This window comes from Phocoena sinus, chromosome 2, assembly GCF_008692025.1.
Source record: "Phocoena sinus isolate mPhoSin1 chromosome 2, mPhoSin1.pri, whole genome shotgun sequence".
Taxonomy (NCBI): domain Eukaryota; kingdom Metazoa; phylum Chordata; class Mammalia; order Artiodactyla; family Phocoenidae; genus Phocoena; species Phocoena sinus.
Genome location: NC_045764.1, coordinates 91,420,928 through 91,446,516, shown reverse-complemented (window position 1 = coordinate 91,446,516; position 25,589 = coordinate 91,420,928). Strand labels below are relative to the sequence as shown.

General features: G+C 37.9%; 1 protein-coding gene across 5 annotated transcripts in view; it reads right to left on the bottom strand.

Moving 5' to 3' along the window:
• Positions 1–1,116: 1,116 nt before the first annotated feature.
• UBR1 (ubiquitin protein ligase E3 component n-recognin 1) overlaps positions 1,117–25,589 on the bottom strand; it is a 184,606-nt gene continuing 160,133 nt past the window's right edge. For 3 of the 5 annotated variants that reach the window (XM_032622213.1, XM_032622216.1, XM_032622217.1), the window contains 8 exons: positions 22,238–22,325; positions 20,744–20,877; positions 19,190–19,298; positions 16,182–16,238; positions 13,595–13,672; positions 7,242–7,412; positions 5,307–5,408; positions 1,117–3,772 (listed from right to left, as the gene is read on the bottom strand). In XM_032622213.1, the coding sequence (XP_032478104.1) occupies positions 3,631–3,772; positions 5,307–5,408; positions 7,242–7,412; positions 13,595–13,672; positions 16,182–16,238; positions 19,190–19,298; positions 20,744–20,877; positions 22,238–22,325 (881 nt within the window). In that variant the 3' untranslated portion in view covers positions 1,117–3,630. The remainder of the gene's footprint in view (positions 3,773–5,306; positions 5,409–7,241; positions 7,413–13,594; positions 13,673–16,181; positions 16,239–19,189; positions 19,299–20,743; positions 20,878–22,237; positions 22,326–25,589) is intronic. The other 2 variants (XM_032622215.1, XM_032622214.1) reach the window with 2 other exon arrangements.

Sequence of the window (25,589 nt, the reverse complement as noted above, 5' to 3'; positions counted from 1 at the left end):
CTCTAGTTAAGGCAAGTGGGGGCTACTCTTCATTGCAGTGTGTGGGCCTCTCATTGCAATGGCTTCTCTTGTTGTGGAGCAAGGGCTCTAGGTGCGTGGGCTTCAGTAGTTGTGGCACGTAGGCTCAGTAGTTGTGGTGCACAGGCTTAGTTGCTCCACAGCATGTGGGATCTTCCCGGACCAGGGCTCGAACCTGTGTCCCCAGCATTGGCAGGCGGAGTCTTAACCATTGCGCCACCAGGGAAGCCCCCATTTTTAAATTAGGTTCATTTCTTTAATTTTCATCTGAATCTATTTGTTAACTCAGCTGATTATTTAAAAAGTAGGTGAGTTAAGTCCATCTACATTTGTTGATTGGTCTGAATTTTGTTATATTGTTTCACTATGTAGTTTATTTTCTTTGCCTCCCCCCCTTTTGATATTGTGTGTAGTTCTAGTTGTAAACTTTATTCTGATTTTATATAATACTCTCAGTACTCTTTCTTTAAATTCTCTGTTGCTTCCCTAATATGTAAGCAATTTTGAAACTACCTCTTACTGCCCCTTCTTTCTATGTAGCTGCTAGTTTTATCCTATTGTCAGTTTGCGTAGTTTTTATTTCTTGATTTCTCAGCTTCAAGTGCTATCTTTTTACTTCTATTTAATGCTCCGGACGCACAGGCTCAGCGGCATGTGGGATCCTCCCAGACCGGGACACGAACCCGTGTCCCCTGCATCGGCAGGCGGACTCCCAATCACTGTGCCACCAGGGAAGCCCTCAGTGGGCTTATTTAACTTTCCACCTACTCATCCCTTTGCTCCCATCTTTTGTTGGTTGTAATAATTTTGCATTATTTTGATAATGTAAAATTATCTGATTTTGGCTTATTCCCACCCCCATCTTTAATCTTAATTCTTACAGTTGAACATATGCATATATATGTAAAATATGCATCTTAAAAATTATTTACTGATAGACTGTATGGTCAAAACATTTGGAGACCATTACACTAAACACCTAGATCTTTTAAAGAATTTGTCTGGGCTGACAAAGATAACTTTTAGCTATAGCTCCTTTCTAGGTATACTTTTTTATACTTCAAACCCAAATCCCCAAACATGAGAAGTCCCTTTTTTCTTTTTAAATATACACATATAAGATATTTTATTTCAAAAAGCACAGAACATTATACAAGTTTTAAATTTACATTTTGCAATAAAAGATATCAATATATGCATTATTTGTATAACTTCATCATGGATGGAATTTGAATCAGTGGTATAAACATGTGGCAGTCACTAAATATAGATCATCATCACAGTGAACCAAAATGCATAGTTGTTATGAAATGACAAATGACCACTAAAGGGTGAACTCAGCCCATACACCACGATAATAAATTAATTATACAGATATATGTTTTTCTTCACTGTATCATTAAAATTCCTGCTAGCCCCTCACCAAACATTCAAAAAACACAGTTTTGGAGCCATCCTGTTGAACCAGTTCCTCCACATACTACACTAAAGAAAATAAAGTGACTTTTTGCTCATTTTTAAGTAAACTTCATATGCTTAATTAAACTGTTTCCAATGATGAAGGCAAACAACTAGGATATTTGAATATAATTAGAAATCCCTTGGGCTGGGGGCAGCACTGAGAGATGTATGTTCATCTACAGTGCAGAGATCTGAATCAATCTCAGGAAATGGAACTCAATAGGAAATGGGTTCTTTGGCAGTAAAGATCTGACTGGCCATTGCAGGACAGTCCCTCTGGCAGCTTGAGAGCTTAACCGTAGAATTTATGAAGTGGATAGAAAAAGGTTAGAAATAAAAAATCAATTTATCTTTGCTCAACTGGGACCAATCAATTAGGGCAGAAGTCAGCATCTTCTGTTGCCTAGGCTGGCTCAGACTTCCCAGTCAGACAATCCACCCAACAAAATTATATAAGAAATAAAAGGAAATGTTATAATCATTTAATCACACTGGCAAATTTGACAAACTGAATACTGAAATTTGTAATCCTCACCCATCAATAGTTAGAAACTGTTTATTGGAGTTGTATCTATTTTCTGATACCTTCTGAATAATAATTATTCAGGTAGAAAATCATGATTGTGATTCTTATGCCTGTTCATGCCAATCCCTTATTGTAAAATCCAGAATTTCTTTACTTTACATAAAAATACCAAAAAAATCTAACCCAAAATGTGCATCATCAATCACTTTGCAAATATATTTTTATTTGCTTGCCTTTGCTGAGCAAAAAGAAGGTAGGAAAACATTTATACACATACATGACCATGGTCACCAAAGGCAAAATAAGACAGTCTTTGAATGTATCTTTCGAACTCCTAACATTACCCCAGAGACAACAGAAGCTAAAATATAAGATTTCAATCTGTCTTCTGCCTGCTGTTTTATATCATAAGTTCTTGATATAAAAAGTTAGAGCCAAAAAGTCTATGCACAGATGCAGGAGAGCTCTGTTATTTATAAACAAGATGGCTCAACCACAGCATGTTTTAACAGGACACAGACTACTGACCACATGGCTTTTTTTGTTGGTTATACTATTCATATACCCAGAGTTTATGAAAAGTTTGCACACAGATAACAAATGAAGGCTCTGTCTTACAAAGACACAGAATGTTACAGAACAGGCTTAAATCTGATTGTTCTAATTTACAGCTGCCATGATCCATTCATTGGGGGAATTTTCTTATCCTCATTCTATAGATAGTTTACATCAGAACTGCATCAGGTTTCTGAGTCAAATAGAGTCATGTCACAATCAAGAGATAAGTGAACTTATTTTAGAAACTTGCCTTTGGAAAATGGAAAGTATAATTCCAAAACGCAACAAAGCTAATCCTCACCATCGGAGGTGAGGACTGCAGGCTTTGTTTCATCAGGCGTAAATAATAAATATATTATCCTAACTCTTCTTGAGGTCTACAGTAGGAAAAAAAAAGCTTTTCCACACTGGCAGAAATTTGCCTTAGAAATGGAAACTTTGTCCATATAGAAATATAGTTTAATTTCTGGCTGAAACAGTAAGTGGCACTTTAGGGGCATTTCCTTAAGAGAGAAATTATAAAATTTTTACTTTTTGGAAAACTTTCTCAATTGAAGTACACCGCATGGTTTCTGAATTTCTCTTTAGCTGCAAGGAAGACTAACACAGATTATTAAATCTTGTCAGTGATCCATTAGCTAAATTAAATTTGGGGGGGAAACACCAAATACAAATTGTAGAAGAGTCAACCAACATATAAGAATGCCCACAACTGCCTGATGTGAATTCATTTATCAGGTGGATGAAGTGAAGTGGGACAGATTACGAAGGGAAATAAGTTTTCTGGAACTATTAGCAGAATCAGACACTTGGGGGTGAAGAAGCATTTCTTTAGTGTTCTGGAACATAAAATAAGATTAATCTATGTCTTTTTTTTTTTCCTTTAAGCATATGTTCATTAATTGAAAGAAATATTCCATTAAGGAATATTTTATTGATGTATGTGAATCTGGACATGGAGCAAAAGACCCTCCAACCCTTCCCCAGCCCTCAATAAGGTCTCCATAATTTTGAATCAGTCTTCATTACTGTCTTCATTCGTGATTCTCCCCAGGCAGAGTTGGAGCTCACAGTAACTGCCAGTTGAATCCGAATAACATCTGATTCGTTTCCTGGCTCCTAGCAATCTCTTCTATGATGCAGTGTTGCTGCCACACCAAATGGAGCTTCCGATACCGCTCACGAGATAAATGAAGGGGGTTGCCCCTCCTTCAGGGGGAGAAAAAAACATGTAAGCTTGAATCAAATAACTACTACATCTTTATTGTTTAAATTAGTCTGAACTTTTGAGATGTTCTTGGAACTGGGAGGAATCGCCAGGACAAGGTTTTAAAAGGTATATTTTCCCTTCACCACTGATCACTATGAACTTGATAAGTTACTTAGCTAATGAAGAAGAAACTTACTCCTTGATTATTCAGAAAAATAGGTCAAGTATACCATGGGCATTATGGGACCCCATTTAAATGGCTAGAAAGGTTTATAACTTGAAGCAGTTCTATTCTTTTTAGAGTGGTTAGCCTGAGTAGGTCTTTAATGGCTTTCTGGCCTCTTATAGCTTACCCAGCTTTGATTTCTGATCTTTGGACGGTAGAGGTTAGGTCTGAGGTGTAACACTAAGCCCTCAAATTATAGGTTGCTCCTCAGAAATACTTAGTTATTATTGTCTTTATGACACAACAAACTTGCTGGTGATTAGCAAGTATTTAAATAAAATTACTCCACACCAATTCTAAGGTTGCACAGTTTGTAACACTGTATAACAGCTAATCCAAAATGACTGAAGTTTGGCTGTTGCCAGTGATGGAGAACTGTGAGACTCTCATCCCTGGGGCACTAACATGTCTCAGCTAGTTAGGTATTTTCATATTGCCTAACTAACTTAAAAATTCTGCTTCTTTGTACCTTTCTGGAACAACACAGGCCTCTTATCTTCAATCATTAACTACTTTCACCACCCACCTTTTTCTTCCTGAATCCAAAGACTTTCTCTATACAGGTCAAAAGCTGTTACAATAAAAACAAATCTCCGTATGAACAAAGAGGTTCTAAGCCTCATCTAATAAGCCAATTCATTCTGAATAATATATTGGGATGATGAAAAAGTTCGGATTTTTCCGTAAGATGTTACAAAAATCCCGAACAAACTTTTTTGGCCAACCCAAAATTTCAAAAGAACAAACTTTTAGTTAAACAAAAAGAGCTTATGGTAAGGGGATCTAATCTTTAACTATATGTACTTTTGGGACCATTGTGGCCTTACCTCCTTTTTCTCATACCCATGAGTGGTACTCCAGTTCCTAATACCAGTGAAGGATACAGAAAATTACAGGATTCTAAGCATTTTTGCTAATGTTTAGAAGCAAAGAAGGCTGACATAGCTGGCTAATAAGAAGTTTCAAGTATTGCAATGGAAACAATGAATATCCATTTTAAACCGAACCCCCTCACTGGATACTACAGATTTCTTTCTTTTATACATCAGCGTCAATTAAACCTTCTAAGTAATTCTGAAGAAAGGTTGATTAAAAATAATAGAGCATTCAAACATTAGGATGGCGGGGGTCTAAAAATTTTGGAGAAGCACAAACTTGCTGAAAATTATGTGTTACATTTAGGATGGCATCATATTTAATATTTTCAATTTATAGCTATTTAAAAATGTCTCTCAGTATTAGCTTTTGTGTTTAAAGAGCTGCCACCATCCATGTACAATAATGTGAGTAAAATTTTAAAAACTTACTTCAGGCCAGGGTCTGTTTCTCCATATTCATCCAAATAAGGGGCTGGATAGGCACAGCCTCTGGCTTTACCTTCAACCAGGACTACTCTACATTCTCTGATTCTAAGGGACAAAACAACCAACAGAAATATTACTAAGTGCTTGTATGCAAATGACAGGCACTGTGTCAAAGTTAATCTAGAGAAAAGACATGGTATCTGTTAAGAATTCAGTATAAAGACAATATAAACAAACAGACTAAATAGTGTTTTGTCTAAATAAAAGAGAATGAACATTGCTATTTTTGTTGAAGCTATGGGAAAGGATCAATGGACTTAGGGAAATGGGATCGGTCAGTAATACTGACTAAATATACTGAAGAGAGGAAGGAGACTGTCCTATGTGAACCATAGGTACCCTGGAAGATGGTGGCTGGGGTTGTTTCTGTTCTATTTCCTGACCTATAACCTGGAACGGGGGAGGGAGCTTAACAGAAGAATAGAACCACATCTCCTAGTCTGATAACCCTGGGCCAGAAAGAAGGTCATCTATGGAAGTGTCAAGCCTTTTCTGGTTAGAGCCAGCCTCCAACAGTGCACATTATAAAGAACCACTGTAACCCTGAAGGTACCTGGGACTCTTACAGCAGAGAAATGGAAAAATAAAAAATAATGTTCGTGTACATAAGAGATAAGTACTCTAGAGAGAAATTATAAAATAAACAGTTGGAATAGGTAGTGGGTTTAATCGCTGTAGGTACCCTAGAAGAAAATAGGTGTTTGGGCTTTGCTTGCATACACTTATTCTCCTTGTTCCAACAGATGCTGATTGGCAGTGATTACATATTCCCTAGTGAGTGAGATGTTTGGGTTTATGTAAACAGAAACTAGATTACATGGGGAGAATGGAAAGAAAAAGCACATGCATCCACTATGAATTTTTTCTCACTCTTCTTTCATAAATATGAGAGACTATTGGTCTGTTCTCAGTCATTTGCTAAGACACCAGGGAAAACAATGGTTGGTTGGTAGAGGAAGTGAAGCAAATTAAAACATTCAAAGGACAACATAAAGTAACAATGTACATGTCCTTTGAAAATACAAGTTTTAGGACTCTAAACTCTTTCACTATACCTGATTTTTACACAATACCAGAGTAATCAATATAAAGCCTATCATATTTCACGTTTCCATTTTTTTTTACCATCTTTATTGGAGTATAATTGCTTTACAATGTTGTGTTAGTTTCTGCTGCATAACAAAGTGAAGCAGCTATACGTATACATATATCCCCATATCCCCTCCCTCTTGCATCTCCCTCCTACTCTCCCTATCCCAACCCTCTAGGTGGTCACAAAGCACGGAGCTGATCTCCCTGTGCTATGCGGCTGCTTCCCACTACCTATCTATTTTACATTTGGTAGTGTATATATGTCAATGCTACTCTCTGACTTCATCCCAGCTTACCCTTCCCCCTCCCTGTGTCCTCAAGACCATTCTCTATGTCTGCATCTTTATTCCTGTCCTGCCCCTAGGTTCATTAGAACCTTTTTTTTTTTAAGATTCCATATATATGTGTTAGCGTATGGTATTTGTTTTTCTCTTTGACTTACTTCACTCTGTATGACAGACTATAGGTCCATCCACCTCAATACAAATAACTCAATTTCATTTCAAGTCTACCATATTTGTTTAAGGTTTTCCACAAATAATGAAAATGTGAACAGATTCCAATTTTTAACTCCTTATTTTTCAAACTACTTACTTCATATTTTTTAAACTATTATTTACCTTTGAGAAGATACTTAAGTATCTTTTCAAATGCAATTGCATGTGAATAACAGGTCTATGCTCTAACTTCTGACAGATCATATCCTATCAACATACCATGTCCTGCCATGATGGCCTCCAGACTGGATTCAGATTCCCTAAGTTCATAATGAAGCTTCCTACTTACTTTAGGAAAATGCAGACTCCAGCTCCACAGTGAAGGGCATGAAAAATGCAAGCTCCCACCTCTTCCCCATTCACAATTTCTTGGCAGCAAATGTTCTGAGAACACAGTATGGCTCCACAGAAAAGACAGAGGACAGGGTGCTTTCGCTCGTCATCTGCAGACCGTGGGCACCTCAAAAGGGAAGAAAACATTCAGTATGGTGGAGAAATAATAAAAGCATGATATAATCAGTTAGCAGTGTTTTAGATGTATTAGCAGTGTTTTCATCACTGGCTGCTTTGCAGCAAAGAAAGCTCTTAAAACACAAGGAAACATTTAATTAGATGATTCCTTTTTAATACTTTTCCTTAAGAAGATAACAAAAAGTCTTCTGATTAATTCACAGTAAGAAAATTTATTTTTAAATATGCAGTGTTCTGCGAATTCTCACAAAGTGTGGCACTTAAATATGCCTTGAGATTGAGATGCATTTATTGAATCCAGTCTTCATCTGACACGACCAATTTACAGTCAGCTCCCCCTCTGGATTGGTTTAGGCAATCTTGTGTCCTCAATGTTGGAGCAATGACCTTGAAGGTATACAATTACTGTTGTTATTTTAACCACAATTTTCAGTAAGGGTTTAAACACATTTCCCCCACTTCTTTGAAGTATTGAGATCTTTAGGGTTGAAAGGGGAGACTGCAGTCTTTGAGCTGATGCACCTTTCCACCTGTGAAACACAGCCAAGTCTTGGGAAAGAAAAAGTGACAAAGTTTACTTGTTTGAACCAAGTAGTACTATGAGATCTGGCCATTTGACACAGTGGCATGCTAGAGCCTTGCTATAATGCCCCCAAGAGGGGTATCACTCTCTGAATTAAAGTGATAACGGCTATCTTTGTAAAAAGAGCTTCTTATACTCCTATCTCTGCTGTATAATGGACATAAAGCAAGCATCAATTTGGACAGAAAAAAATAAATACAACCCCAGGAGAGATCCATTGATGTCCACAATTGGGTCAGAATAAAGAGCACCAAAACAAATCTCTAATATGGTATTAACAGTTTATTTTCTGATGCCCACTTTCTTAGGCAAGATAAGAAAATCACTATTCTCTACACAGAAGCAGAGGGACTCCCTGCATAGGTATTCCATTCCTGTCTCCTGTAGATGAGAGGGTTATTTTCACTCCCCGGGTGTTGCTCTTTTTGGATAAAGCCAACATCTTCTTTAACTTTTAGCACAGGATGGCTGAGTCCCATCCTATAGAGGAAAATGGGAGTGATGCCCCTGAAATACAGTACTGACCAGCCACCCTCCTACACTAGAGATGACTCAGTCTTAATGGAAACTAGTAGTAACAATAAAACTGGAAGAGAGCATAAGATTTATTATTATTTTTACTTGAAACCAATAAGTACTAATATCATTCAGGAGCATCGTCACTGTGATTAATGATTAACACTCTTCTCAGAGCCAACAGCATGATACCCTTGAATGACTAGAAAACAATATCTATTCACAGGGTGTCTGTGATACCAATGCAGCCCCAAGATTAGGAAAATCACTGAATTTGGAGCTGGACGCAGTCTCAGAAATCATCCAGCTAATTTTTGGAGGGCTGAGAGGTAAAGTGATTCAGTCACTTCTTTAGTTGGCTGACCTTAATCTGCCTGAGACAAGCAGCAAGGGAGCTGAAATTGAGGTCAATTCTAACTGGTAATAGAGGCTGAACTATGGGCTGTCCAAGCCCCTGATGGGCCAGTTAAACCCCCTGGCTTTGTGGCTCAAAGCAATGGTTATAACTAAATAAAAGAATTTCCTTAGTCATTCTGTAGGGTAGTGATTCTCAGAGTGGGCCAAAGAAGGGCTCTTCAAGCCCTTAAGATGACCCTGAAATGCAATCTCTCCTTTTGAGTCCTTCAAATGACAGCAAGTTATTTAACATATAGTTATAAAGACTAAGTCACCTTATAGATCAAGGCAGTTAACTGGAATTATTAATTAGTACCCTTAAATTTGAGAGTTAGTTGTGTTTACTAAGAGCTCTAATTAAGTTTAGTAAGAAGTTTAGCTGTTGCACAAAGCTCAGGAACATTACAAAACGCCTAACTGAGCTTTGGAATTTCTGTAATTTGGGAAAACAATGCCTTGTCACCAGTACATTATCAACGGAGTCTTGAATAGGCTTTGATTTTCAAGCTACTGAGATTCTTGCCTTTTAATTACTAGTTACTGCTAGTTCCATGTCATCATTATCAGTCTGGTTTGCTATGGGTGATGTGTGATGCTACTGGATTGTCAAGGATACAGAACTGCATCAATAATAATTTTGCCTTATTATTTTCAAGATGATGCACTGTGATTCAAATATGAAATATTCACAAACCAATGGCTGAAGCAGATACAAATATGATTTCTCCATTCAGTGACATTTCACTGGTCGTGTGCTGCTCATTAATTTATGCTATTCAAATCACTTGCATCATATTACAGAAGGCAAAACAAAAATTACTATTAACCTTATTGAACATAATTTTATCATAGAGCATCATGGGTTTAAGCTCATGTTGTTCTCTTATAAAAGTAACTAACAGTTAATTCATACATGGTATTAGCAATGAGCACAATGTAACTTGCTTTTACTGCTTCTCACTAGTCTTTATCAGCCAGTATTTTTTTGATTTGAAAGTGATCAGTGAAAGGGAAGATGAAGATAAAAGGAAGTTTAGGAAACACTGCTTTAGAGTAGTGTTTAATCTGATTGAGGCAGGAGGAACATGGTGCCAGAAAAGGCTAAGGGGCTAAAAGGCTATTCCTCTTTCCAGTACCCAGGCTTGCACTTTGAGTCACAATGTTATCTGTTTTACTGTTATAATGAGCTTCCATATAAGATTGTGTTTGGGAAAAAAAAGTGTTCTTCAGTGTCATTTCAGTGAATGAATGTGGTCACCACACTGTAATGCGTGTAAAACAGTGTTTAAAGACACATGTATAAAAGATATTTCTAAGACTGCTACTTGCTTGGGAAGTTGAGAACAGTGCGGTTCCTGTACCAGAACAACTACTGATCTGGCAAGAACTGTCTGAAGCAATTATTCTGGGAACTCAAGAGTCAGGACAAACACTTGCAGTGTCCAGAGGAGTGCTTGACAAAAATGAGGCTAGTAAATTTCAGTGAATTTTGGCATTCTGTGTAGTGGTTACCATCCCTTATCCCCCAGCCCCACAGCAGGTAGCTATGGGGGTGGCTGCCCACAATCCTGGTGCAGCATGCTGGTGCCAAGGTGGGCAAGAGGGACCTTGTGTTCAAAAATTAGGGTTGTATGTTTAGTTTTGCCTGGCAGTTCACTGAGGGGCTGGCACAGAAACTAACCATTGTTTCAGCTTCCGTGGGCTGAAGCAGCTTCCTTGGTGGTGATGGTAGTAGAGGGGATTTAAAGAGGTAGATAGTCTTTATATCTTTTCTTCTCTCTTTTTTTTTTTTCTTATTGCGTCCAGGCATTTAAGGAAATCTCTGTCAGTTACTGGCTGACCACAGAGATAATGGAACAGAGATTTCAGTGAACACACAGCGAATAGAGTCTTTGCAAAAATAGTTTGGAAAAGTCACTAAAACAGATAACTACAGCCTTATCAAGCAACAATGGTAATTCCTGGGATGTGGTAAGAATCTGATTTCCAGAGTTATTATGTTACAATACTCAAAATGTCCCATTCTCAACAAAGCTTACAAAGAAACAGAAAAGTATGGCCCATTCACAGGAAACCAAAAAGAGACTGACAGAAATCATCCCTAAGGAAGCCCAGCCATGAGACATAATAAACAAAGACTTTAAATTAACTCTCCTAATATGCTCTTTGAAAGAAACCATTAACAACAACAACAAAAAAAACCTAGTGGAAATCAGGAAAGTTGCAGGGTACAAGATCAACAGACAAAAATCAGTTGTGTTTAAATACACCAGCAGGGCTTCCCTGGTGGTGCAGTGGTTAAGAATCCGCCTCCCAATGCAGGGGACACGGGGTTCGAGCCCTGGTCCAGGAAGATCCCACATGCCGCGGAGCAACTAAGCCTGTGCACCACAACTACTGAGCCTGCGCTCTAGAGCCCGCGAGCCACAACTACTGAAGCCCATGCGCCTAGAGCCCGTGCTCTGCAACAAGAGAAGCCACTGCAATGAGAAGCCCGCGCACCGCAACAAAGAGTAGCCCCTGATCACCGCAACTAGAGAAAGTCCGCGTGCAGCAACGAACACACAATGCAGCCAAAAATAAATACATACATACATACATACATACATACACCAGCAATGAACAATCCAAAAAGGAAATTAAGAAAACAGTTTCATTTACAATAGCTTTCAAAAGAATAAAATACCTACGAATAAATATAATCAAGGAGGGAAAAGTCTTGTACACTGAAAACTACAAAACATCACTGAATGAAATTCAAGCAGGCCTAAGTATAGAAGGCATCCATGTTCATGGACTGGAAGACTTAATATTGTTAAGAAGGCAACACTCTCCAAAGCAATCTATAGATTAATGCAATCTCTATTAAAATCCCAATTGCCCCTTTTGCAGAAATGAAAAAGCCAATTCTCGAATTCCAGTTTAATCGCAAAGGTCCCGAAATAGTCACAATATTGAAAAAGAAAAACAAAGTTGGAAAGCTCTCATGTTACAATTTCAAAGCTTACTACAAAGGTACAGTAATTAAAAAATGTGGTACTAGCATAAGGATAGACTTATAGACCAATGGAACAGAATTGAGAGTCCAGAAATAAACCCAAACATCTGTGACCAACTGATTTTCAAAGCAGGTGCCAAAACTATTTAATGAGGGGGAAAAAACAGTCTCCAAAAATGGTGCTGGGACAACTGGAAACCACATGGAAAAAAGAATGAAGTTGTACCTCCTACCTTATTCCAAAAATTAATTCAAAACAGATTCACAGCCTAAATATGAGCTAAAACTATAAAGTTATTTGGAAAAAACATGGGAATAAATCTTCATGATCTCAGATTTGGCAACAAATTCTTAGTTCTGATACCAAAAACACAAGCAACAAAAGAAAGAAACATAAGATGGACTCATACATCAAAGGACACTATGAAGAATATGAAAACACAACTTATAGGAGGAAATATTTGCAAATTAAAATCTAATAAGGGTTTAATATCCAGAAAACAAAAAGAACTCTTACAACTCAACAACAAAAAAGATAGTCCAATTATAAAATGGGCTTGGGATTGCCATATATACACTAATATGTATAAAATAGATAACTAATGAGAATCTGCTGTATAGCACAGGGAACTCCACTTTGCTGTACAGAAACTAATACAACATTGTAAAACAACTATACCCCAATTAAAAAATAAAAAAATAAATGAAAAATAAATAAACAAAATGGGCAAAAAACTTGAACACACATTTCTCCAAAGAACATATACAAATCTGTAACAAGCACACAAAAAGATGTTCAACATCCTTGATCATTAAGGAAATGTATATCAAATCGCAGTGAGCTACCATTTTTCACCCACTGGGATCGCTTTAATTAAAAAACAAACAAACGAGAAAATAAAAGGTGCTGATGAGAATATGGAGAAATAGGAGCCCTCATACATTCTGGTGGGAATGTAAAATGGTGCAGCCATTGTGGAAGACAGTTTAATGGTTCCTCAAAATGTTAAACATAGGATTACCATAATGACCCAGCATTCTACTCCTAGGTATATATACCCAAGAAAAATTAAAATATATGTCCAACCAGAAACTTGTACATGAATGTTTGTAGGAGCATTATTCATAATAGTCAAAAGAGGGAAACAACCTAAATGCCCACCAATGAATAGATTAATGAACTTTGGTATATACATACAATGAAATATTATTTAGCCAAGAAAGGAATGAAGTACTGATACATCCTACAACTTGAATGAACCTCAAAGACATACTAAGTGAAGAAAGCCAGACACAAAAGGTCATAGATTGTATGATTCCTTTTATATAATATATCTAGAATAGGCAAATCCATGGAGACAGAAAGCAGATTATCAGTTACTACAGAATCGGGAAAGAGCGGGATGGAGAATGATTATTTAGTGGATGCAAGGTGTTTCCCTGGGGTGATCAAAAAGTTTTGAAATTAGAGAGAAACAGTGGTGGCACAACATTGGCAATACACTAAATGCCAATGAATTATACAAAATTGTATGTTATGTGATTTTCACCTCGATTAAAAAAAAAGGATTGAAAATCACTGTTACAGAGGATGCTCAGTGGTCACTTTTTAAAAATGTTTGCTAGTGGTGGTGAGTTTGCAAGCTCAAAAAAGTTTTAAATATATATTTCTTCTTACCTGAAATGAGAAGCTTGATTTAGGAGGCAGCTATAGTCATCAGGAAGCTCTATCAAACTATTTCTTTTTCTAGGGTACCTAGAAATATAATTTAAATGGCAATTTTATTTTATGAGTAAATAAGCCCAGATCAAAAACAGACCAAATAACAGAAGGAAGAATGTTTTAAAAATAATGAAAGGAGGGGAATTCCCTGGTGGTCCAGTGGTTAGGACTCTGTGCTTCCACTGCAGGGGGCATGGGTTTGATCCCTGGTCTGGTCAGGGAACTAAGATCCCACAAGCCGTGTGACGTGGCCAAAAAAACAGTTTAACGATTCATATTTGCAATCCATAGTAATTCCTACTGTTGACTAGATTAAATCTAAACTTTTCAGCCTAGAATTCCAGATCTTTCATCAGCTGGTTTCCTCTCCAAACCCAACTCCTACTATCTCCTAAGACTAAATTGTTCTAGCTATATTTCTATACTGTCTAGGAAGGTAATATAAAGTAGTAGTTAAGAACACAGACTTTGAAATCAAACAGGCCTGGTTACATATCCTAAATTCTCTGACACCTGACAAGTCACTGAACCTAATCCTGTATTTCCTGGTCAGTAAACTGAGAATAAACGTATTATACTTTCTCAATCATAGGGCACACCCTCAATTTAGTAACACATTTCCGGGGTGGGGGGAGGTGAGGAGAGAAACATTAAACACTCATGCTGATTTAAGAAATGAATAGTATCAAGGAACCTCAAAGGGCTGTTGAGAACTCAACAAGATATTGAAGTGAAACATAATATACTTAGTACTTGTTACATGCTTGCAAATGTTATTCATTCTCACCATAGTAATATGACAAAAGCCTTGCATGCATGTCCTGGGGAAGGTCATCTGAATAACATGAAATTCTCTTCTCAAACCCCAGTCAATTCAAATTCTACTATAATCTCTTCTGTGTTCAGCTAAAAATTATCTCCTCTAAGGCTAAACTTACATCATTAAGAATATTTACTCTTTACATTTCTATAGCATTAACAGTATATTCCATATATTATTATACTGTATCTCATTTATGTACATAATTAGACTATAAACTACCTATGACCAAAAGCTGTATGTATTGTACCTTTTAACTCTCTCAGAGTATTTTAGTTTAGTACCATGCTAGGGAAACAGTAGATGCCTAAAAGGCACACAATGACTTCTGTGAGATTAATAGTGCTAAAATATGTACTCATCTTTTAAACTCTTCTTTTCTTGGTGATGTGAATACTACTGCATCTGAGCACAGGAGGTGGATCTATAATCTCTAAATCACTAAATTGGGTTAAGTCTTAGGCAGCAGCATATGCACATTTAAGGAGAAGCTGAAAGGAACTCAAGGGGTGAAAACAGATGAGAAAAGAAGGTAGCAAATGCACACTGTCTCACAATGTTTGCTTTAGCCATAAAAAAAAAAAATTGTGCTGGTGTTAGTATTTAAGGCTGGGGTCAATTCCTCTGCTTGTTTATTGACGCAATGCAATTTGAATAAAAATCAGAGACTGTACATAATACAAACCAGGCCCTGGAGGGGACGCAAAGAAGATAAGCATGTGGTTCTGGCCACTGTTGAGTTTACTGTTCAGTGATTTACAGTGTTGGCTGGGACACACATACACACACATGAACAGACACATATGAGAGGATGTGTTAGGACAGGCTTCAGGGAGAAGGTAACATTTAAAATGGTCCTTGAGGGGGACTTCCCTGGTGGCACAGTAGTTAAGAATCTGCCTGCCAATGCAGGGGACATGGGTTCAATCCCTGGTCCGGGAAGATTCCGCGTGCCACGGAGCAACTAAGCCCGTGCACCACAACTACTGAGCCTGTGGTCTAGAGCCCGTGAGCCGCAACTACTCAGCCCACGTGCCACAACTACTGAAGCCCACGTGCTCTAGGGCCCACGGACGCAACTACTGAAGCCCGCGCACCTAGAGCCCGTGCTCCGCAACAAGAGAAGTCACCGCAATGAGAAGCCTGCACATCACAACGAAGAGTAGCCCCTGCTCACCACTAGAGAAAGCCCGCGCACAGCAAGAAAGACCCAACACAGCCAAAAAATATAAATAAATAAATAAATAAAACAAAACTGTCCTTGAGGAAGAGATGGATTTTGAGTAAACCATAACTTAAGGGAGATAGGGGGGCTGAAGAAAAGTTTTGCTGGGTAGTCTCTAAGCTTATAGAAAGGAAGAGATGGGGAGGAGGGAATAGTTCTATTTATATCTTTATTCTCAAAAGGAAAAAAAGTGGTTTATATGAATACTGTCACTACCCTCTCATTTTAATACACTAGCAGCTCCAAGAAGCCTTTTAACAGGTATGCACTAGCTTAAGGTGCTGGTGGTGTCAAACAATTTAAGAGGGAAAGGACAGCCACTCCAAGAAAAAAATCAACTGTACGAAGAATCGAATTTCCGGCAAAGACCTAACAGAAATGTAAGAAACAATGTGCTGAGTGAGAATGAAGACAACAGAGTAGAAAGCATCCTCATCAACCAACTACTTTTGGAAACACAACTTGTAGATGGGGAAGGACTGAGAAGTAAAACCAACCTGACTATGGCGCTTTTTTGCTTCAGACAGTTTAGTAAGGCAGGGTCTGTACACCATCTATATGGGGAGCAGAGAGAAAAAGCAAATGGGTCATCACAACTTCAGTGGAATATTCATGGAGCCATCCTCTCCAAACCTCTCTGTCCCTTCTTTCCATGTGCCCTCTGCTAGACTTCTTTTACCTTATATCTTGTCCCCCTTTCTTCTCCCTTTCTTTTCTCCCCTTCTTTTTTCTATTTACCCCCCTCTTTTATTAATTTCTTTTTTAAAAGGTTATCTATTACTAGAAAAACAGAAACCACTCTGAGTATTTTAACAAGAGGGAATTTAATACTAGGAATTAGAAATAAAGGTGACAGAAGGGCTGAGAAGCCAACCAGGAGTCAAAAAAGGCAAGGCAACCCAAAGATTAGCCAATAACAGGAAGCTACTACCCTTCCCAGGCTGGAGGAACAAAATAATATTTTTGGAGTGGTTTTGTTGGAGCTCAGGGTCACTGGTGGATGCTAGAACTACAGTAGACTTGTCTGGTGGGAACTAGATGTTCTGACATCCAGTAGAACATCAGTAGAACTGACAATAGCCATTGTCAGGGATGCCCCACAAGGCAGAGAGAGGTGGTCTAAACACAGGTTTCTCTCTTCCTCCTGACCTCCAATATCTTGCCAGTGCCTCCCACAGGCTGAAGCCAACAGACGAGGGAGACTGGGAAATATGGCCTATAGAGGTCAGTCCCCTGCCTTTCAGAGCAGACAATGAGGAAAGGCTCTGAGGCAAGCAGAGCCAGGAATGGTACAGACTTTGTTTCAAAGTTTGAATTTTTAACACTAAACTAAAATGGCAAGTTAAAAATGTATCGACTCCAACAATATAAAAGTAAAATTAGTATAACCTACTGTGATTGCATTCAACACAAAGCATGATACTGATTTTTTTTTTGGATTCATTTTTATCACACTGAAAATCAGAATACCTCATGTGAAATGAGAAAACACAAAAAAGAACCCAAAAGAAGAGGTGAGAGCACAGAGAAAGGTGTCAGGAGATGGGCGGACATTCACACAAATCCTGACATGGGCATGCAGGGAAAAAGACACTGATCAAAGAAAAAGGAGAAAGAAAAAGGGTAGAAAATTGAAAAGACTAAAGGAAATCAAGGGTGTGATACTGTGACTGATAACATTAAAAAAGAGACAAGCCCCAAATGGAAGTTACTTGTGCTAAGCCCACGTCCATCAAACCAAGACTTAACACCTAAACCTAATTGCAGTTTCAACCTTCCCCAGAAATGAAATCTTTACCCATCGGTCTGGAATTTCCTGGTCAGTACCAGTGAGGTAATCTGCCTAACAGATCCTTTTGTCCCACAAAGGAAGGTTACCTTACCTGAAATAATCCTTTTCTCATTTAAGACTTCCTTGTCCCACCTCCTTGCTGACTATAAAAGGCTCCTTTCTACTTGCTAGATGGGATGCTGCCCATTCATAAATCATTTAATAAAGCCAATTAGATCTTCAAACTTAATTTTTTTAACAATAATGAATATATTTGGTCTCTGACCCAGTTCCTGGCACAGACGGGTCAGCACAACTTCAGCACTGAGCTTCCAAAACCCTTGGAATTTCCAAAGTGATGTGAGTGAAAAAGGTGTCTTTTGTTATGTTAACAAAGTGGCTTTTGAACAAAAGGATGAGGGCTGGTAGCCAGGAGAACTAACCAGTGACTAGAGGGTTGGAACTTTCAGCCACCCCTTACCCACCAGCCTCTGGGGAGGGAAGAGGGGTGGAGGATGAATCAGTCGCCAACGGCCAATGGTTTACTCAATCACGCTTATGTAATAAAGCTTCCATAAAACCTCTAAAGGACAGGATTTGGAGAGCTTCCAGGTTGGTGAACACCTGTCGTTTCAGGGAGAGTGGTGTGCTCAGAGACAGAGTGTGGAAGTTCTGCTCCCTTTTCCTCATACCTTGCCCTATGTGTCTCTTCCATCTGGCTGGCCCTGAGTTATATCCTTTCATAAAAAACTGATGATCTAGTAAGTAAAACGTTTCTCTGAGTTCTGTGAGCTGCTCTACAGACTAATCAAACTATAGTCTTTTGGTGAGCACAGGTGACAACCTGGACTATGACTGGCTCTTTCTGAAGTATGTGGAGGTGGGGTCGTCAGTTTTACGGACTGAGCCCTTAACCCATGGAATCTGACAGCATCTCCAGGAAGACAGCATCAGGATTGAGCTGAATAGCAGGACACCCAGCTGATGTTGCAGAATTACTTGCTGGATGCGTGGGAAAAACAACCCGCCCCCCTGCAACAAGTATTGGAATTGGATGCCAGAATCTTTAATGGGGGAAATAAAGTAAGAGTAACACGATGAGAACTAATTATTAAAATGATGGTATATGTCAATTATATCTCAAAAAAAAAAAGATGGAAAATGGTGGCAGCAAAGATAGGGTAAGGAGATTGGAGGTTTGGAGGGTAGAGAGTGATCAGAAGGGCCAGTAAGTAATGGGGTAGGAAGAAATTTTTAATTAAAAAAAGACACACTTTTCCACAGGAAATTTAACTAGATACATCTCTGATTTACCAAATGACCTTTATTTCCTCCTCAGTCACCCTGCTGAGATATGTGCTACCATATGAGATATGCTACTATTGTAGCCCCACTTTGGGTTCCTCCGATGTTTAACTGTGACTGTACTGCTGCTTACAACAGGACCTACTCTCACTCCACCCACACCCCACCCCATTTAAAACTGGGATGAGATAGCAGCTGTAGGGAAAATCAGAACCATGAATGGTAGTCATGGTGGAACAAGCAGAAATTCCAGCTGCCCATTGCTGCTGGTCTTATCCCCAACTCCTTATGTGTGTGAATTAGGAATCTCGTATATTTTTGTCACCCCTTCAAACGATGCTAATCAATCTAAGAGCTTAGCAAATATTTTTAATTTAACATTTTCAAACTGTATAATAACTCAATAATGATATTTTAACCCCACAGTACCTCTGCAGGAGGGGCCTTACAGTATCCCAATATTTCTGGAAAAGCAGGAACAAATTTGTGGGTAAAGATAAATAGCTACAGAGTGCACTGTACTCTCCTTCTGCAGGATCTGCAAGGAAATAAAAATACGTTTAATAAGTACATTATTCTTACCTGGTCAACAGTAGAGTTTCTACATTGTTTATGCTCATTTCTATACTCTTTCTACACAGAGTATACTTTGTACACTATGAAACTGTGGGTGACAAGACACAGTGATCCTTTTTTTTTTAATTAATTAATTTATTTTACAGTGATCCGTTTAAATCTGATTGAGTCATTCTCCTGATCAGACTTCTCCAACAGCAAACCACTACAAAAATACAAAAGTCCTTATTGTGGCATAAAGGCCCTACCTGATCTGGACCTCATCTCCTACCACCCTCCCCCTGTTCAACAGGCTTCGGCCACTCATCTCTACTCTTCCTTGACTATGTCAAGCAAAGCCTTTGCAGTTATTGTTCCTTCTGCTTAGGAATACTCTTCCTTCAATCACCCGCCCAGTTCAACCCTATCTCCTTTTTCAATGTCCCTTTGCTCAATATCTCCTCACAAACAAGGCTTCCATGACTCTACCCCAGCATTCTCTACTCCCATGACCTGCTTTATTTTTCTTTGCAGCACTTATTACCATTTCACATTATACTATATATATTTATCTGTTTGTTTATATTTCATCTCCTCTCAATAAAAGAAAGGACTTTATCTTATCCATTGCCATACTACAGCACTGACTAGATAATATATGATTTTTTAAAAAATGAAAACAACAGATCTGTACTGACAACCACTTGGAAAGTAGCATCATATTTATACAGAATCAGAACAAACCTACATCTAACAAACCCTACTGAACTGAGTTCAAGATATAGAACCTTCTTAAGGCTGACCTGAGAAAAGGACAAAAGAAAGAATCTCTGAGCAAATTTGATGACTCTTCCAAAATCATACAAACCTTCTGATTTTTACCCATACAAAGCCACAAGGAAACCTTCTCACCTTGATGTAGATTTAACGCAAGTAAAGGAGAAAGGAAATGATTCTGTTACTCAAATACACATAGCCTTGGTTTATCACAACAGCCCTTTCCCAGCAGCATTTTAACTCTTTCATAATAGATACAGTCATATGTTCAAAATTCAAGAAACAGAGTATATAATAAAAATTTCCTCCTACTTAGCCAAACAGTTCTCTTCCCTTAAAAGCAATCAATCTTTCTAATTTTTTGTATACCTTAACCATTATACTCTGCGTGCAGGCATTTTGTAAGATCAAGTACAAAAACTGTACATAGATAGGAGCCATGAATAGGTTTTGCAGACTGTGAGGCTAATCTGGTTTCTGGCCTCACCTTTTACCTACACCAGGGCAGGGGCGCACACATGTTTGGAATGAACACTGATGAAAGAGGTGAGGAATGAAGTGGTTTTGCCTGCTCTCACCTTGTATTCCTGAGGTTGAAGGTAACAAAAAAGTCTTTTATTTACTACTCTGTGATTTCATTTTCCTACTTACTGGTAAACAGTTCTTCAGGTGGAGTTACTCCAAGTAAATAGTGGAAAAACAATGCAGCACAGCGAAGATAAGGGATGATGCCATTCTTCAACGAGACCCATAAATACCAGCCAGGAATACCACACCCAATGCAGCTAAGAGGCAATAATTCCAGAAGAGAACAGAATACAGATCAGACTAAAATCTAGACTGTAAACACATCCCCTTTCAAAAACATAGCTAAGCATTAAATAATTTTTTTATCCATTTAATTTTTAAATATTTAAAACAAAATATTTAACTAGCTAAAGAAAACCACAAATCTTGCATTTTTTACCAGGTAGATGTTTAAGGCAAAGAACTACTTTTTTCTTTCTCCTAACCCCTGTAATGAAATGTGGAGCAAATGTATTTAGCAATAACTAACCAAATCAGCCAAGTTAGCTAAAAAAAAAAAAAAAAAAAAGTTAATACTTTCTTGATTTCTGTATTAAAATTGGTGATTTGCAGGGCAGTGAAACTAATCTATATAATACTATAATTTTACAACATAAAGAGTGAACCTTAATGTAAACTATGGACTGTAGTTAATAACAATGTATCAATACTGGTTCAACAATTTAACAAATGTACCACACAAATGCAAGACATTAATAATGGAGAAATTGGTGGGGGGAGGGAGGAAATGGGAACTCTTTGTACTTTCTATTCAACCTTTCTGTAAACCTAAAACAGCTCTAAAAAGTCTATTAACATAAAAATAAATACACACGCACACATATTCAGTACTTAAACTAAAAGAAAAAGGTTGACTGGTGAAGAAGATGAAAACAAAGAGCAGAACTTGGCAGCAGATGAAGCGCTGCAGAGCACTCTGTTGTACTTTTGGTTTTAACCTCTGCATTGACAATATATTTCACATATTACTCACAGCTGCCTTAAAAAACCTCTAGGTAGTTAAGTGTCTTAACTGTATGAATTGCTTTAAAAGGGCAAACTATTTTCAACTTTTTACATTTATTTAAATTCTAACTGCTGCATATTGTTAAAATTCTATCATCTTTTGCCTATGTTCCCATAACAGTTTACAAGAGTAAAGATGTGTCAAAACTTGTTTTAGACTCAGAAACAAATGAATGGGTAGGTTTTACTTTTTGTTATTCCAAAAGCCTTTTAACTGATTTTTAAAAACTGGAATTAAAATGGTTCAAAAGTTATACTGCCGGGCTTCCCTGGTGGCGCAGTGGTTGAGAGTCCGCCTGCCGATGCAGGGGACACGGGTTCGTGCCCTGGTCCGGGAAGATCCCACATGCCGCAGAGCGGCTAGGCCCGTGAGCCATGGCCACTGAGCCTGTGCGTCCGGAGCCTGTGCTCCGCAACGGGAGAGACCACAGCAGTGAGAGGCCCGCATACCATAAAAAAAAAAAAAAAAGTTATACTGCCAAACAACTGAACAAAGATGTGGAATTATAAAAACAATACTGAAATAGACTGGACTAATGGACTGTTACTCACCCACTTGTATACTGAGAAACTTCTGCCAAGAAAGAAGATGCAGAACGAGCCTCTTCACTCTCTTCTTGAATTTGTGCAAGGGGGAGACCTGAAAAGAAATTCTGAAAAGATAAATCTATGAATTCGCTATTCACTTTATCAATTAAACCTCAATTTCATGGTTCCAGGAAAATAAGCAATGTCAACTCAACTGAGGTTCTTTCCCTTGTTCTCAGTCTAAATTGTTGATCCTGAATATTAAAACTGTTACATAAACTTTAACAGTATGTTAGCTACAGAAACAAATAGGGCAGAATCACAGCCTTGCTAAACACGATGTTTAATAAATGTTTACCTCATTATAACATGACCAGGTAAATAAATTAGTGGTCATCTACCTGCTCTGGGTTCCTAGCTGTCCTGTCTAGCAGGTAGAAATTCAACCCCTAGAAAGGAAAGTAGGTTGCTGTTCTGCCTTCTTGCTCAAGCAAAGAGACACATAAAAAGAATCTTGTGGGGTTATTTTCCTCCATAATCTATCCTTAACCTTTAGTAGGACCATCCTAAACCTTTCCAGCAACTGCCACCTCTCCCACTTAAGTTAAAATTCTGTGTAAGCCATTGATGTTCTCTGAACTTTAGTTTTACTGTATTAAAATGGGGATAAAAATGCCTATCTTCAGTCTGCTGCGAGGGATGGGTACAGCACATTTGAGTAGTACTCTCTTGTTTTAAAAATATTTTGTTTATCCATTAATTCATCTGAAAGGCCACAGTTAAAATTACCCTGAGTCCCTTACCTTGAATATTGCCAGTTCTTTTCCTTTTTCAATTAAGGTCTCTTTAGAAAATACACTTTTTTTTTTTAAAGGAAAATATATCATGAACTCATACTGATATTTCCAATTTAAATGTAAGAGTTCAATATTTGTATATGACTGTTTTTTCAGTATGAGGTAAATTTTACATACAATAAAATGCACAAATATTAAATGCACCATTTAATGAATTTTGACAAAGATCTTTTTACATTAATAAACTTTATTTTTTAAAGCAGCTTTAGGTTCACAGCAAAACTGAGAGAAAAGCACAGATATCCCATATACCCACTGTTCCCAAACACCTACGATCTCTCCCACTATCAGTACCATTCACCAGGACTGGCACATTTGTTACAACCTATATTGACACATCATTATCACCCAAAGTCCATAGTTTACATTAGAGATAATTCTTGCTGTTGTACATTCTACAGGTTTTTTTTTTTTTGCAGTACGCGGGCCTCTCACTGTTGTGGCCTCTCCCGTTTCGGAGCACAGGCTCCGGACGCACAGGCTCAGTGGCCATGGCTTACAGGCCCAGCCTCTCCGCAGCATGTGGGATCTTCCCGGACCAGGGCACGAACCCGTGTCCCCTGCATCGGCAGGCGGACTCTCAACCACTGCGCCACCAGGGAAGCCCCATTCTATGGGTTTTGACAAATGTATAAGATGTATCCATTAGTATAGTATCCCACAGAGTAGTTTCATTAAACCCTAAAAACCCTCTGTGCTCTGCCTATTCACCTCTCTCTCCCCTAACCCTTGCCAATCACCACTGGTCATTTTACTATCTCATAGTTTTGCATTTTCCAGAATGTCATAGAATCACACAGCATGTTGCATTTTCAAATTTGCTTTTTTCACTTAGTTATATGTATTTAAGCTTCCTCCATGTCTTTTCATTGCTTCACAGCTCATTTCTTTTTAGCACTGAAGAATACTCCATTGCTTGGATGTACCACAGTTTATTTATCCAGTCACAAGGACATATGGGTTGCTACCAAGTTTTAGCAGTTATGAATAAAGCTGCTATAAAACATCTGTGTGCAGGTTTAGTGTGGACATGGGTTTTCAGTTCATTTGGGTAGATGCCAAGGAGTGTGACTGCTGGACTGCATGGTAGCAGCATGTTTAGTTTGGTTAAGAAACTGCTGAACTGTATTTCAAAGTGGCATGGGCTTCATTCCTACCAGCAATGAGAGCTCCTGTTGCTCTACATCCTTGCCAGTACTTAGTGCTGTCAGTGTTCTGGATTTTGCCCATTCTGATAGATGTATACTGGTATCTCGTTGTTGTTTTAATTTGTAATTCTCTAATGACACCTAATTGTAAACATCTTTTCATATGCTTATTTGCCATCTGGATATCTTCTTTGGCAAGGTGTCTGTTCAGGTCTTTTGTCCATTTTTAATGAGATTGTTTTCTTACTGTTGAATCTTAGAGGAGTTCTTTGTATATTTTGGATAACAGTTCTTTATCAGATGCATCTTTTGCAAATCCATTCAACCAGTTTGTGGCTTATCTTCTCACTCTCCTGATAATAATCTTTTGCAGAACAGAAGTTTTGAATTGTAATGAAGTCCAACTTACCAATTATTTCTTTCATGGATTGTACCTTTGGTGTTGTACCTAAAAAGTCATTGCATACCCAAGGTAACCTAGGTTTTCTTCTATGTTATCTTCTAGGAGTTTTATAGTTTTGTATTTTTACATTTAGGCCTATAATCCATTTTTAGTTAATTTTTGGGAAAGGTGTAAGATCTGTGTCTGTGTCTTGCATGTGGATATCCAGTTGTTCCAGCACCATTTGTTGAAAAGATTATCTTTCCTCCATTCGTCTTTGCCCCTTCATCAAAGATCAATTGACTATATTTATGTGGGTCTATCTGGGGGCTCTCTGTTTTGTTCCATTGATTCATTGGTCTGTTCTTTCACCAGTACCACACTGTCTTGATTCCTGTAGCTTTACAGTAAATCTTAAAGTCAAGTAGTATCAGTCCTCTGACTTTGTTCTTCTCCTTCAATACTGAGTTGGCTATTCTGAGTCTTCTGCCTCTCCATATAAACTTACAATCAGTCTGTTGACACCCAAAAAATAACTTGCAGGGATTGTGACTGGGAGATTATTTGGTTTTTACTTAACTTTTCTGAATTTATTCTTGTGTGTCTTCCTTCTTATACTGAAAATTTGGTTCCCAATGACATTAACACAATCACTTATTTGGTTTAAAAACCGCCTAAAATAATTTCAAAATAACAATATTAGTACTACTGATACCACTAACTGAGTTCAATTTAAGATTTTTTTTGTAGTTCTTCCATTATCAGAATATATCCTACTAGGGAAGTACAGTTGAAATACTGTTTTTAAAAGTCACTTAAGCAATTATTTTCTTGATACACATGTTAGGTTCATTTTGTTTTTCAATTGTCAAAAAATTATTTTCACCATTTAGATTTTTTTTAGTTAAGTATAATTAGGGTTCTAAAATCAACCACATTAAAAAGACATTCACAAGAGTCTTTGCTCAAAGTATTGTACTCTTTACTTT